The 12,345-nt window shown below is 38.7% G+C and overlaps 1 protein-coding gene across 1 annotated transcript; it reads right to left on the minus strand.

Moving 5' to 3' along the window:
* Positions 1–2,991: 2,991 nt before the first annotated feature.
* On the minus strand, positions 2,992–12,112 carry stc2a (stanniocalcin 2a). Its single transcript, XM_048543351.2, has 4 exons — positions 11,515–12,112; positions 10,183–10,325; positions 9,710–9,921; positions 2,992–4,784 (listed from the first exon to the last, which is right to left on the minus strand). The coding sequence occupies exons 1-4, from the start codon at positions 11,672–11,674 to the stop codon at positions 4,379–4,381; spliced, it is 921 nt and encodes a 306-aa protein (XP_048399308.1). The 5' UTR covers positions 11,675–12,112; the 3' UTR covers positions 2,992–4,378.
* Between the last annotated feature and the right edge of the window lie 233 nt (positions 12,113–12,345).

A 12,345-nucleotide genomic window follows, 5' to 3' on the forward strand; every position in this document is an offset into this window, starting at 1 on the left:
AATAAACAACTGCACCTCCCAGTCGCAAACCATTTCCACTTCCCCTCCCATTCTTTAGATGACATGTCCATCATGGGCCTCCTGCAGTGCCACAATGATGCCACCCGAAGGTTGCAGGAACAGGAACTCATATTCCGCTTGTGAACCCTGCAGCCCAATGGTATCAATGTGGACTTCACCAGCTTCAAAATCTCCACTTCCCCCACCGCACCCCAAAACCAGCCCGGTTTGTCCCCTCCCCCCACTGCATCCCAAAACCAGTCCAACTTGTCTCTGCCTCCCTAACCTGTTCTTCCTCTCACCCATCCCTTCCTTCCACCCCAAGCCGCACCTCCATCTCCTACCTACTAACCTCATCCCGCCACCTTGACCTGTCCGTCTTCCCTGGACTGACCTATCCCCTCCCTACCTCCCCACCTATACTCTCCTCTCCACCTATCTTCTTTTCTCTCCATCTTTGGTCCGCCTCCCCCCTCTCCCTATTTATTCCAGAACCCTCACCCCATCCCCCTCTCTGATGAAGGGTCTAGGTCCGAAACGTCAGCTTTTGTGCTCCTGAGATGCTGCTGGGCCTGCTGTGTTCATCCAGCCTCACAGTTCATTATCTTGAATCATTAGCATTTGGCTAAAAAAGTCAACTGCATTATTTATAAATAAAATTCAGACTAAAGCCTTAAATTCTCGCATGAAAGCTCCATACCCCTCTCACAGGAAATTGCATTTCAATATAAAAGGGAATTCATTATCCTCAGATGAATAACTTTTCACTGATGTAACTGCATGTTCTTTAAAATGAGTGCTTTCCACGTGCTCCAGGATGTCCTATTCCTCCTCAAAAACCAATTCAATATTTTTGAAATGTAACCACTGTTATAAAGTAGGGAACCAGAACACCAATTTGCACACAAAAAGGCTCCTTAAAGAGCAATAAACTAAGCTGAAATACTTTATCCCTCAAGTTGATTAAAGATATTGCAAAACTCTCTGTTTTCACTTATTGTTGCATAATTTCACCTTGGTTGGGATGAAAGTTGAAGAACCAATTTTGGTATAAATAGCCTTTTTTTAAGAGCTGCAAAAGTTAATCATGCATTTTAATGTAGTTTTTTAAAGGGTTTGAATCACAATAGTTTTGCTTAAACAAAATAGGGAACAGTAAATTAGGGAATAAGGTAAGCAGTTAAATTATTTTAAGGGCATTATATTATGTCTATAATTGTTTATGTTTATCAATTTGCTTCACTTGGCTTCAGTGTTAAACCCACTGATGTTTGTCAGTATCGCTGCAATACTAACACTTGTCAGATCAAGATGTGTGAGGTGAAGGTATTTCCTTGGACACGTTAATGGCCTAAGAGTTAAAAGTTATCTTTTTGTAAGTTCAATTTTCTATAAAATATACTGCTTGTCTGAATTAGCCTTTAAAAAAGGGTAATTCTAGTTTTGTAAAATCAAGTACATTAGGCTGAGTCATGTCATATTTTGGCAAACTTTCATTTTTACCAGATTTAATTCAAGATCTCTTTTCATGAGGTCGGGTGAGTTTTCTCATGTTTTTGTCTGAACATCACCTCATTGACTGCCTACCCTTTCATATGCTGTTGGCTTGATTCTCGTACTTGCCAATGACATTGGGGTGCCACTGTTGGGATATCCTCACACTCTCTCATGCCATAAGAAAACAGCCCACAATAGGACAGAAACAACCAAAACAGAAGGTGTACGCCCAAAATTCAAATTGCCACCCCCTACGAGGAAGAGAACCTGAAATGCTGAATGACTGGTGGAATTTGGGAGGAGCAAGTGATGAGCTGGAATCGCAATGTGCCTGCTCAGAATTTCATGTAGGGAAGTTTCGACTTCTAGTTTCTGTTTGGTGGTTAGGAGAATAGGAGAGTGCTGCTTAATTAGGGGAGATTAGGTAACAATGAGTTATGATCCCATTTCATAGGCCATTTGCGTTCATTAACAAGAAGTTTGCCTATTTTTCCAGAGCTTTGAAACACAGTTTGTTGCTCCCAAATTCAAGAAAGGCCTCATTTGATTTTATACGATTCTCCTAAACTTCTTGCCACAACTGAAAGCATAGAGACCTGGAAAGATTCTGCCCATTTTCACAAAGTACAGAAAGTTTAATTTGTTTCTGAAATCTAAGACAATTGATGAAATCTAGAATAGGCCATCAATTAGGATTTTCTATTTAACTGCAATGGTACGGTGTTCAGTTTCATGGAATTATGTGAATTATATGATCAACTGACTATGATATTACTATTACCTTCTTAAGTATTTTCAGCCTAGTCATAATGCAGAAGTAATTTCAATTACAATTTTGGAATTGCTGTTTCCTTTTTATAATGTTTGTTCAAAAGATGATACACTTCACTAAACAGTAATACCATCAGCTGAAAAGCATGGAGGCATGCAGAAAACCTCCCAAATGAAAAAAAACATAGCCATGAATGACAGCCTGAGAACAAGGTACAATAAAGTAATCCCCACAACATAAAATGATGGAGCTAATAAGGATTATATTGTACAGCTTTAAAGGGTATGCATTAAAAGGCAGTGTACTGGAACTATACTGAACAGACTGTACTCTAATGCAGTGATGGAGGATCAAGTTTAAAGGACTTTAAGTTTTATATTTCATTTGTGAAGAGCACAGGCATCTCTAACAATTTTTTAAAAGGAAAATTATTCACTGCTAATTGTTTATTAACTCTTAATTATCTAGCAGTCCTTTAAATAAATGTCCTCGATTGGTCTACGTTTTAAATTGTATTCCAAATGGCTACCTTTGAAAAGTGAAACAAAAGAAGAGAGAGAGAGAGTGGTTTTAGGGCAGCTTTTAAAATATGTAAACATGGGCAATACAAATAGAATTAAGTTGCAGAACTTTCTGGGTTTGTCTGCCCAATACTGCAAATACTTAAAAATAGGTTTAGTTATTTCTTTCAGAGACTTATATCATTGACATCAGCAAGTGATAACATGAATTTTATTTTGGTAATTAAGCTAGTTTTGCACATGTGATCAGATCATCAAAACATATTGTCTTGGTCAATTGACTGTGAAACGACATTCTCCATTGTTATATCAGGTTATTACAAATGACTTCCCATAGCTATTACAGTTGAAGGTAAAGACACAAATTGTAAGGACTATTTTATCCTGGTGTTATTGAATAGTTCATTTAGTGTTCAGAGACAAACATACCCTGTACATTACAGACCAATTGTTGCACATAACTGCAATTGGATGGTGAGATCAGGCAGTTTATCTTTATTCAACAATTTGTGATAGGACAGAAGGAACAAGTCTGGAAATAAAATGTCAGATTTTGGAAAATAGAAACCATATCTTAAGTAGGATATACTAACTAAATAAAAGTACAGACAAAAATCACCAAAAGATTTTGTGATTGGAGGGCCTTCGTTAAAATCAAAAGACAATTTTGGAAGTGTATACTTGGAGAAAAAATTGAAGTGTTCATTTATACATGTAATGAATGATTAATGCATAGAAATAATTCATTGAATGCTACACCATATATATATATATTTTATTTTTTTTCTCATTTACTATTCATTGGTTTGATTTTGCCAGGATAGGCCTAAAACCGAAAGGAAAGCGTCACTAAATAACTACCAGATAGCAATATGTTAGCAGTTAACAGCATGATTTAATGATACTCTAGTTAAAACTACCAATAAAAATGCAATTTTTGTTAGGCTTGAATAAGATGTTTAATAGATTAAGGTGTTTAATAAATAAAGAATTAACAACTACCAATAAAATTATAGAATGATATAAAATTACAGTATGCTGCGTAAGAAAACTCACTAGTGATATGAATATGTACAACACAGGAAATGAAATAGTTTAATTTACCTTATCCAACAGGTATATTGGTGATACAGCAACTATAATAAATAGTAATGTTAAATATTTACAATATAGAATAAATGTAATCAGTAGACGAACATGTAGACCTTCACAAAAGCTTTGCCCTGTACAAAATTACCCAAGATATATCCAATAATAAAAGATTTTGCCCTGAAATAAAAGATGTTCTTATTTTGTTTTTAAATTAAAAAAGGAAACTTTCATGTTTGTTGAGGTGACTTGTTGAGTGAGATAATTGATATAAATGTTTAGTTTCAAGTACAGTGATTATGGGATATATGTTGGACTGCATTCTAGAAGTTGTAGGTTTTTTTTTAAATTTTAAGTGAAGTATGGAAGCTGACTGCTGAGGTGAACTATAATTCCCAGAATATTTTGCATGTAACACAAATCCCATTTTAGGCTATGTGTATTGGAATGTCCATGTAAGGAAATGGATCCATTGAAAGTCCTCAAGACTAACAGCCTTTCACCTTCTGATATCAGATAACTCAATGGCGTCACTCGTATGAGTACGTTCCTCGGTTATTCGCCTTGAAGCTTGGCCAGAACCTCGGGCACGTGCATTTGGGTGAATTCTTCCACCTCTCTCCTTTTCTCCTTTAGGGTTCTTAGCATTCTCCCTTTCAATCTCAAGATAATTTACTTCAGAGCTACCCTTGTGGCCCTTACGGTTCTCCCCTTGCTTTTTCTCAGGAGCTGCTGTTGTCGGGGTGACTTGATCAGCCTGCTTGCGAGAAGAGCAGGAATCCTCTTGCAAAATCTGCCTTAGAAATGCAAGGTTCTGTCCAAATCGTGAACGCACACTTTTCTTTACAGCTTCCATAACGACTTCATGACAATGGAACAGAGCCTTTATAAACTCCAAGTATGACCTTTTTGAAAAATAAATGCAATGATATATGAGTATACCCTCAATTTAAAACATATTAGATATTCTCTGGTTAGGAATTGGAGAATTTTTAGAAGATTCAACTTATTTGTTATAACTAGGACTAAATTTTTCTCTCCTTGGAAGTGGCAATTGAAGTGGGGAGAAGTGAAAATAATGGTGCAAGTCCCATTGAAAAACCACCACTTCTCACCACCTTAAAAATTGTGGTCAACAAAGAAAAGTACATTGGGAATGTTTGTTACTCACCAGCATTTAAGGCATTTAGGTAATCAATTACTAATCATTTTCCCATCCACCTGCCTTTACAATGGCTAAGGAATGCACTTAGTTAACCACTGGGTAACCACGGTGACTTGCCTGTAGCTGAGTAGGGGTGTTCCAAGTGCCCCCAGATTAGGGCAGAGGGCATGAATTGGTGAAGGCAGCACTTGCCTTGACCACCTTTCACCCTACAAGCCCAACCCCATGACATGATAAAATTGACTTACAATCTCACTGCTAAATTTCCCCATAGATTCAGCCTCAACGGGTGGACATTAGAACACAGAAGCTACTAGCCCTTGAAAAGCTGGCAACTTCTGGCAACCTGGGACATTGGTGGCTAGGGCTGTGATAGGGTCGAATTAGCTGATTGGCAGGCAAATGGGAAGGTATTTTAGTGTGGGGGATGGCATGTTATTCACCACTTAACATGTTCCCCCCCAAATTTAAATATAATATTGGAAGACCATGACTTTAACTTTATTTCAACTACAGTTTTTGAGATTATCTCTATTTCAAAAAAATTCAACACAAACATTCTTTCAGTTATGTTTCAGTTGGTAAATCCACTACTTTTGACACATTAACTGTAAATAAGCACAACACAGCTTTTTTGTATGTCAGCATATGTATATAGTCTAATTTAGACCAAGAAACTCTTTCTCTTAGATTTACGAATCTAAGGAGGCAATGGTCCCATGGCACTATCCCTGGACTATTAATCCAGAGATTTAGGTAATGGTCTGGGGAGCTTGGTTTGAATCCTGACATGGAATGGAATTTGTATTTAAAAAAACTCAAGGAGCACTCCTACCCTCAACCCAGCAGGCAGGTTACCATGGAATTAAGAGTTTAATGATGACCATGAAACCATTGTCAATTGTTGGAAAATTCCCATCTAGTTCTTCTGGGAAGGAAACTGCCATCCTTACCTGGTCTAGCCCTAGTGTGACTCCAGACCCATGGCAATATGGTTGACTTAACTGCTCTCTGAGCAACTAAGAATGGGCAATAAATTGTGGCTTAGCCAGCAACCACATTCCATGAATAATGAAAAATATATGTTACAGCATTTTCATCATGATCATAGTCCAGTGTATTGTGGTATTTAAGTGCAAACAATATCTGAGGGCTACAGTAACATATTGTGATGTTATGGGACCAGTAATCTAGAGATTGAACAGAGTCTAATCATCTGCAGACATGAGTTTAAATCCCATCTCAGCAACTAGCTAATTAATTAAAAGGTGGAACTTTAAAAAAAATTACTTTATTATGGGAAAAATGTACCTGATTCATGCATATTATTCAAGGAATGTTTTCGCCTGTTCTGGCTTAATCGTGACCCCTGTAATGTGGTTGATTCTTAAGTGCCCTCTGAAATGACCTAGCAAGCCATCGGTTGTATCAGAAACAATTAGGGATGTTATATAAAATCCTTATGTCATGAATTAATGAAAAAGGTAACTAACTTAATTAACATCTCTGTCGAAAGAAATGGTAGAGAAATTTTATGCAAATGCATCTGTCCATTGGTATCACAATTTTAATTTTTACCCCATGAGATCCATCATAGACATAGAACATAACAGCACAGTGCAGGCCCTTTGGCCCTTGATGTTGTGCCGACCTGTCATACCGTTCTGAAGCCCATCTAACCTACACTATTCCATGTACGTCCATATGCTTATCCAATGACGACTTAAAATGTACCTAAAGTTGGCGAATCTACTACTGTTGCAGGCAAAGCGTTCCATTCCCTTACTACTCTGAGTAAAGAAACCACCTCTGACATCTGTCCTATATCTTTCACCCCTCAATTTAAAGCTATGTCGCCTCGTGCTCGCCGTCACAATCCCAGGAAAAAGGCTCTCCCTATCCACCCTATCTAACCCTCTGATTATTTTATATGTTTCAATTAGGTCACCTCTCAACCTTCTTCCCTCCAATGAAAACAGCCTCAAGTCCCTCAGCCTTTCCTCGTAAGACCTTCCAGCCATACCAGGCAACATCCTAGTAAATCTCCTCTGCACCCTTTCCAAAGCTTCCACATCCTTCTTATAATGCAGTGACCAGAACTGTACGCAATACTCCAAGTATGCAATACTCTAATTCAAGCATTAACATGGTTAGTTTTGATGGCTATTTGAATACAAAAGGTAGCAAAATCCATTCTCAATTCAATGGTTGAATGAATCTACAATCAGCCAATGCTATCCATACTTAATTAATGATTCTATTCTACTTTAAAATGTCTACAGATCATGTCTATAATACACACAACCTTTAAATTTTCCAACACTTCAATGATTGGATCACAGATCTCAATATCTTCATCCTCTCCAAGCCCTCAGCGGAAAATCTAAAACCACATTTTAAATTTTTTTTTTGGACTTTTCTGCCCATTTACAGTCAATTTCCTCCATTAACTATTTCCCTGAAGTCTAATCAACAATTATTAGAAAAACAACATAGAATGCTGGAAGTACTCGGTGGTTCTGGCAGCAATCAGGAAAAATGTTTTTTCTCTTTCCATAGATACTGCCAGATCTGGTGAACATTTCTAGCATTTCTTTGTTCTTATTTCATATCTCCAACATCTGCAATAGTTTGCTTTTGGAAACAAAAATCATTTTCTATAATAATTTGATACTTATTTATTCTCCAAATTAGTATTTTTTCTCTCTATCTCCTTTAGCCTCAATATAGAATTCTCTCATTTCGAAAGTTGTTTCCAAGAAACTTTCTATTTCACACCAAATGTTTGAGTATTTATAGAGATGCTCTGAATAAACAATGTATATCGAGTTCTTACATATGTTGCTAAACCAGGAGGCTTTTCTCACGGCTCTGTCATTACTGAACAGGATTCATGAAATGGTCTGACTTGATAACCATTTCCTTTCTCCTTTTGACCTCTAAACTCTCCATTTAGCATATTTCTGTCTCTGGGCCCCACTCTCTCTCTCTGTTCTGTCAACATTTTTCCTGTTTTCTCTTTTGCAGGCAATGTATGTATAGTTTCTCATAGTTTCTCTCCTTCCCAACTGCTCTCTCTTGACATGCAAATTTACTGCTCAGTTTCCAAGCACATTTCATTCTTTTCTTAGGCCTCAAATTTGAGCTTCATGGAACTTTCAACCTTTGTCTTTGATTTTTATTTTCAGCTTTGGGCAATGGTCTACAATAGGCAATTGCAAATTAATCATTCATTATTCACTAGGCCTTATTTTTGTTTCCAATGAAACCTGTGAAATGGGGATTTGGGTTGTTATATCAATATCACCCATTTTAGATCATTTCCTACAGTCAAAACTAATTTACAAATTTCCAAGAAGAAAGCTCCGCAATGCCAACTGACTCTCTGCTGTGTTATGTTGAAATGTACAAATTTAAAATAGGCAAAGTTAGCCTATAACTCAAGCATTATCTAATTTCTTCATCTTGTTTTACCTTATTTCCTTTATTTACTTTCTGCAACATTCCAAAGAAGTGCTGTGAACACTAACAGTTTCCTGAACTTTGAGATTTGGCTTTTTACTACAACTTCTCAAATTGAAGATAACAACTGAGTTCCTTTTGATCTTTAAGAAATGGTCATACAAGCACACATTTTCTATTTGAGATCATTGAAATTGAGAGAGAATTGTAACCCTCATGAGCTTGCAGTACTGTAATGCTGGGATACAAAATGGTGTCCAGATGATTCAGCATTAATTGGGGTTTATAACACTGAATTTTGTGATATGTATCTCACTGTTGCACTCGCCAATTTCAATGTGAAATTCAATTTTGGAAAAGTTAACTAAATTTCACAAAGCTACCTTCAAATAAGTTATAACATATCACACATTTTACTCAAAAGGATTGACTTCACAATCCTATATTTCTATCTTCATGTATAGAACTGCAAAATAGATACTTTTATTTAAATGTTTATTGACCGTTGAGACTAAAATTTCTAATGGAATGAAGTTAAACAAAATATCCAACTCGCTAAATACTGCAAACATTGGTTAAAGTATAAATAAGATCTTTCAAGGACATAATTAGAATTTCTCACCCACAAGTTTAATATACTTTGGAGTTTTATTCCTTAAAAATGTAAATATAAAATAAAAACAAAGCAGATATTAATCACATGGCACTTGTGAATTTTAATAGTTCAAAGGTGAAAATAAAAACCAATTTTCAGTGACGGCAATATATGGCAGAAGCACCTTTTCATATAACCTTTAAAGATTATTTACACACTAGATTTCATCAGCAAAATCCATTGCTATTATCTTTTTATGCTAACCAGTTATTTCAATGCAACTAATTTTATCCCAATAGTGGAATGTGTAAATTTCACTCTTTTCATAAAATAAAACCCTTATACAAAATATATGCAAGTATACAAATTAATTTAAGATTACTAATGGGTTTAATGCTAAAAATTACACTCATACACTAACCATGAGTTAAACATATTTCCTGTGACCTTTAAAGTACACTAAATACTGCGTTTGTCTTATCTGTGTAGTCCTTGAGCAGAATACACAGAATAGTAATATTTTGACCATAAATATTTACACATGATGCAATTTATACTCTGTTTGCTGCAGAGTAAGCAAATCATGGCCAGCCTCTTTTATTACTTACCCTTTTGAAAGCAGATGCCGAATATGAATCATCTCCACAACCACATTAATGTTCTCCTTGGCGGTGGAACAGAGGTCATGTTTGAGGTAGCACTCTTGCTGCAACTGAGATACCATCTCCTGGATAGTGGAGCACTTCCGACTGATGCAGCTGAATTTTATTCTCAATCCATGAGCCATGCACTTCAGAGTATCTTTAATAAAAGATTTACCCTGGACAGATTATAAGAGTGCAAATTGTAAAATGGCTGTGAAAGAAAGTTGCATCAATTTAAAAAAATATTAAGAAGAGCTTATGTTGGGAGGTGGCATCTCCAAAGTGCATCTTTTTTTAAATAACTGGAACAGTTTTTAAGAATGAAACTTGACGTGGTGAAATTGCAGTGGTATCAATTTAAAATGTTTTGTGGGAGGGAAGCGGCAAGTTACGCTATATTGCTCTGACTTGCTCTGTCTCTCACACTGATTTATTACCTGGGCATCGAACTTGCCAGCGTTGTGCAGGAAGGCCAAGCATATATCATGTGGTCCATGGATTTCGCAGGAATTGTTTTCAAAACATTCAAAAACTCCACAGCCAACGTCGCCTGTGTTCACCAGGCAGTGTTGTATTTCAGCTGAAAACAGACGCGAAAGGAGAGCAACCATGAAAACCGAGCAACTCAGGCGAGGCTACACTTCCAGAGGAACTTTATGGCTCTTAACGCGCTTTGGGGGTGGTCCGAAATCGAAAAAAAGGGCGCTATACCAACACAAGGGCAGCCTTTTATTTATACCCCAGCCCTATCAAATACTAATGAATTTGTACATTCAGGTGCAGAGTATCTCGGATAAAAACCTAAGCTGCCGCATGAGTGAGCTGGATATCTGTATCCTCCCTGTTAGCGGATGCAAAGTTTCGGGAATGTGCTTTGATCATGACTTATCCCCCAAATCTACGGTTTCTGAACAAAACATAAGTACTGCTCCCTGTGAAACCTGCCTGTTTCCGCATCCTGAAGCCACGGGAATTCTTACATCCCTGCCGCTTTCTGTTCCACTACTTAGGAGACATCAGCTGGAAATTGAGCAGTCGAGTTTGTCCGCTTTTACTAACTCTCATTGCCACACTGTCGCCACCAGGAAACTCTTTGGAATCCCGTTCAGTCTCCTCACATTTAATTTTCGAAACGCCGGTTTCAGTCAAGCAGCGTGATTCTGTCTGTTTTATTTTCCCGGTGCCCTTTATTGATACCATTTTTTCCTTCATTCCCAAGGGGAGGCATTGCAAGCCACTGCCCACCTCCATCGCTTCCCTGCAAGGTACTCCAGGGGTTAATATGCTAACGAGGTGTGCGTGGCTGTCGACACGAAGTCTTCCCAATGTGATACAATGCAATCCGACCATGGGACAATGATCTCTTGGAACTGATCGTGCAAAACCGTCTAATACTTTAGAAACGGTGTGTATAAATAATTGATCCTGTGTTACTCTAAACTGGTAGGGTTTAGTTTTTCGTGTCAAGGCGGTTACTGAAATGCATTCCCAACAACATTTTCTTAATTACTTCTCAATTCAATCCGCATTGATCTAAATGCCTCCAGCCTATCACCTCCGCTCGTGGAAAGAGCTACACGCATAAACATCAAAAAGTGCGGGCAAATTTGAGATGGGTTCCTGCTTTAATCCCACTATTGCCTCTCTCATAGCACAGTTTTTGCCCTTTCTTTCCTGTGGGTAAGCTTCTTTATTCATTGCAAGACTTGTGCCCACAGCAGAGGCTGAAGCTTTCTCCGGTAGACCGGCTGCCGAGAGCTGTTACATACCTGTGTTCTGTAAAGAGAGGCGAGCTTTTTGCTGGTTGGTCAATTTGTCCCGTTCGTGGTGGTTTTCCAGCAATTCAGCCTCGTCCGTGCCCAGGGCGAGCTCAGGCGGTGCGAGAGTGAGCAGGGCTGTGAGGAGACGGGCTAACATGACAGAGTCCATCGCCGCGCTGTCTGGGGGCCAGGAGGCGCGCGCGCGCGCACTCTCTCTCTCTCTCTCTCACACGCACACGCACACAACACTGATAGTACAAGGAGAGCAGCTCAGTGAGCGCACAGGGGGCTGACCAGAAATTCTGAGACAGGGGCTGACTCTCTCTAAATATACCCGGACCGGAGCCCCTGGCGCTCCTGTCACTTCAATGAAGGCAAGAAGCAGGTGTTGTCATTGGCTCGGTCCAATCAGGCGCCTAGAAACCATGCCCAAGTTTGACAAATCAGGATGGGAGGCGCATGGCGGAGACTCCCGGATTCCAGCCCGGGACCTTGCTGTGCAGAGTCCAGAGGCTGTTTGCTTGCTGCTGCTGCTCTCAACTTTCCGCACACGTTTGAAACATTACAACAGAGGCACGTGTTCGGATGTTTCACTCGGGTTCCCGTTTGCTTCCTGTAGCAGGAAGAAGCCTCTCTGCTGTGAATCCTGAGGTGGCCTCTCTACCCACCCAACCCCCTCCCCCTCCGCTGTCCTCTTCATGAATTGATTCAGAACACGCTACTTCTTCAAGCTGTTTCCAGGTCCCTTTTGTAAAATCATGGATGGGAATACAGCGCAGTGGGAGGCATTTCGGCCCATACTCCCCGTGCCAGCCCTTTGAATGATTCAGTTCACCCGAG

Source organism: Stegostoma tigrinum, chromosome 13 (assembly GCF_030684315.1).
Source record: "Stegostoma tigrinum isolate sSteTig4 chromosome 13, sSteTig4.hap1, whole genome shotgun sequence".
Classification (NCBI taxonomy): Eukaryota; Metazoa; Chordata; class Chondrichthyes; order Orectolobiformes; family Stegostomatidae; genus Stegostoma; species Stegostoma tigrinum.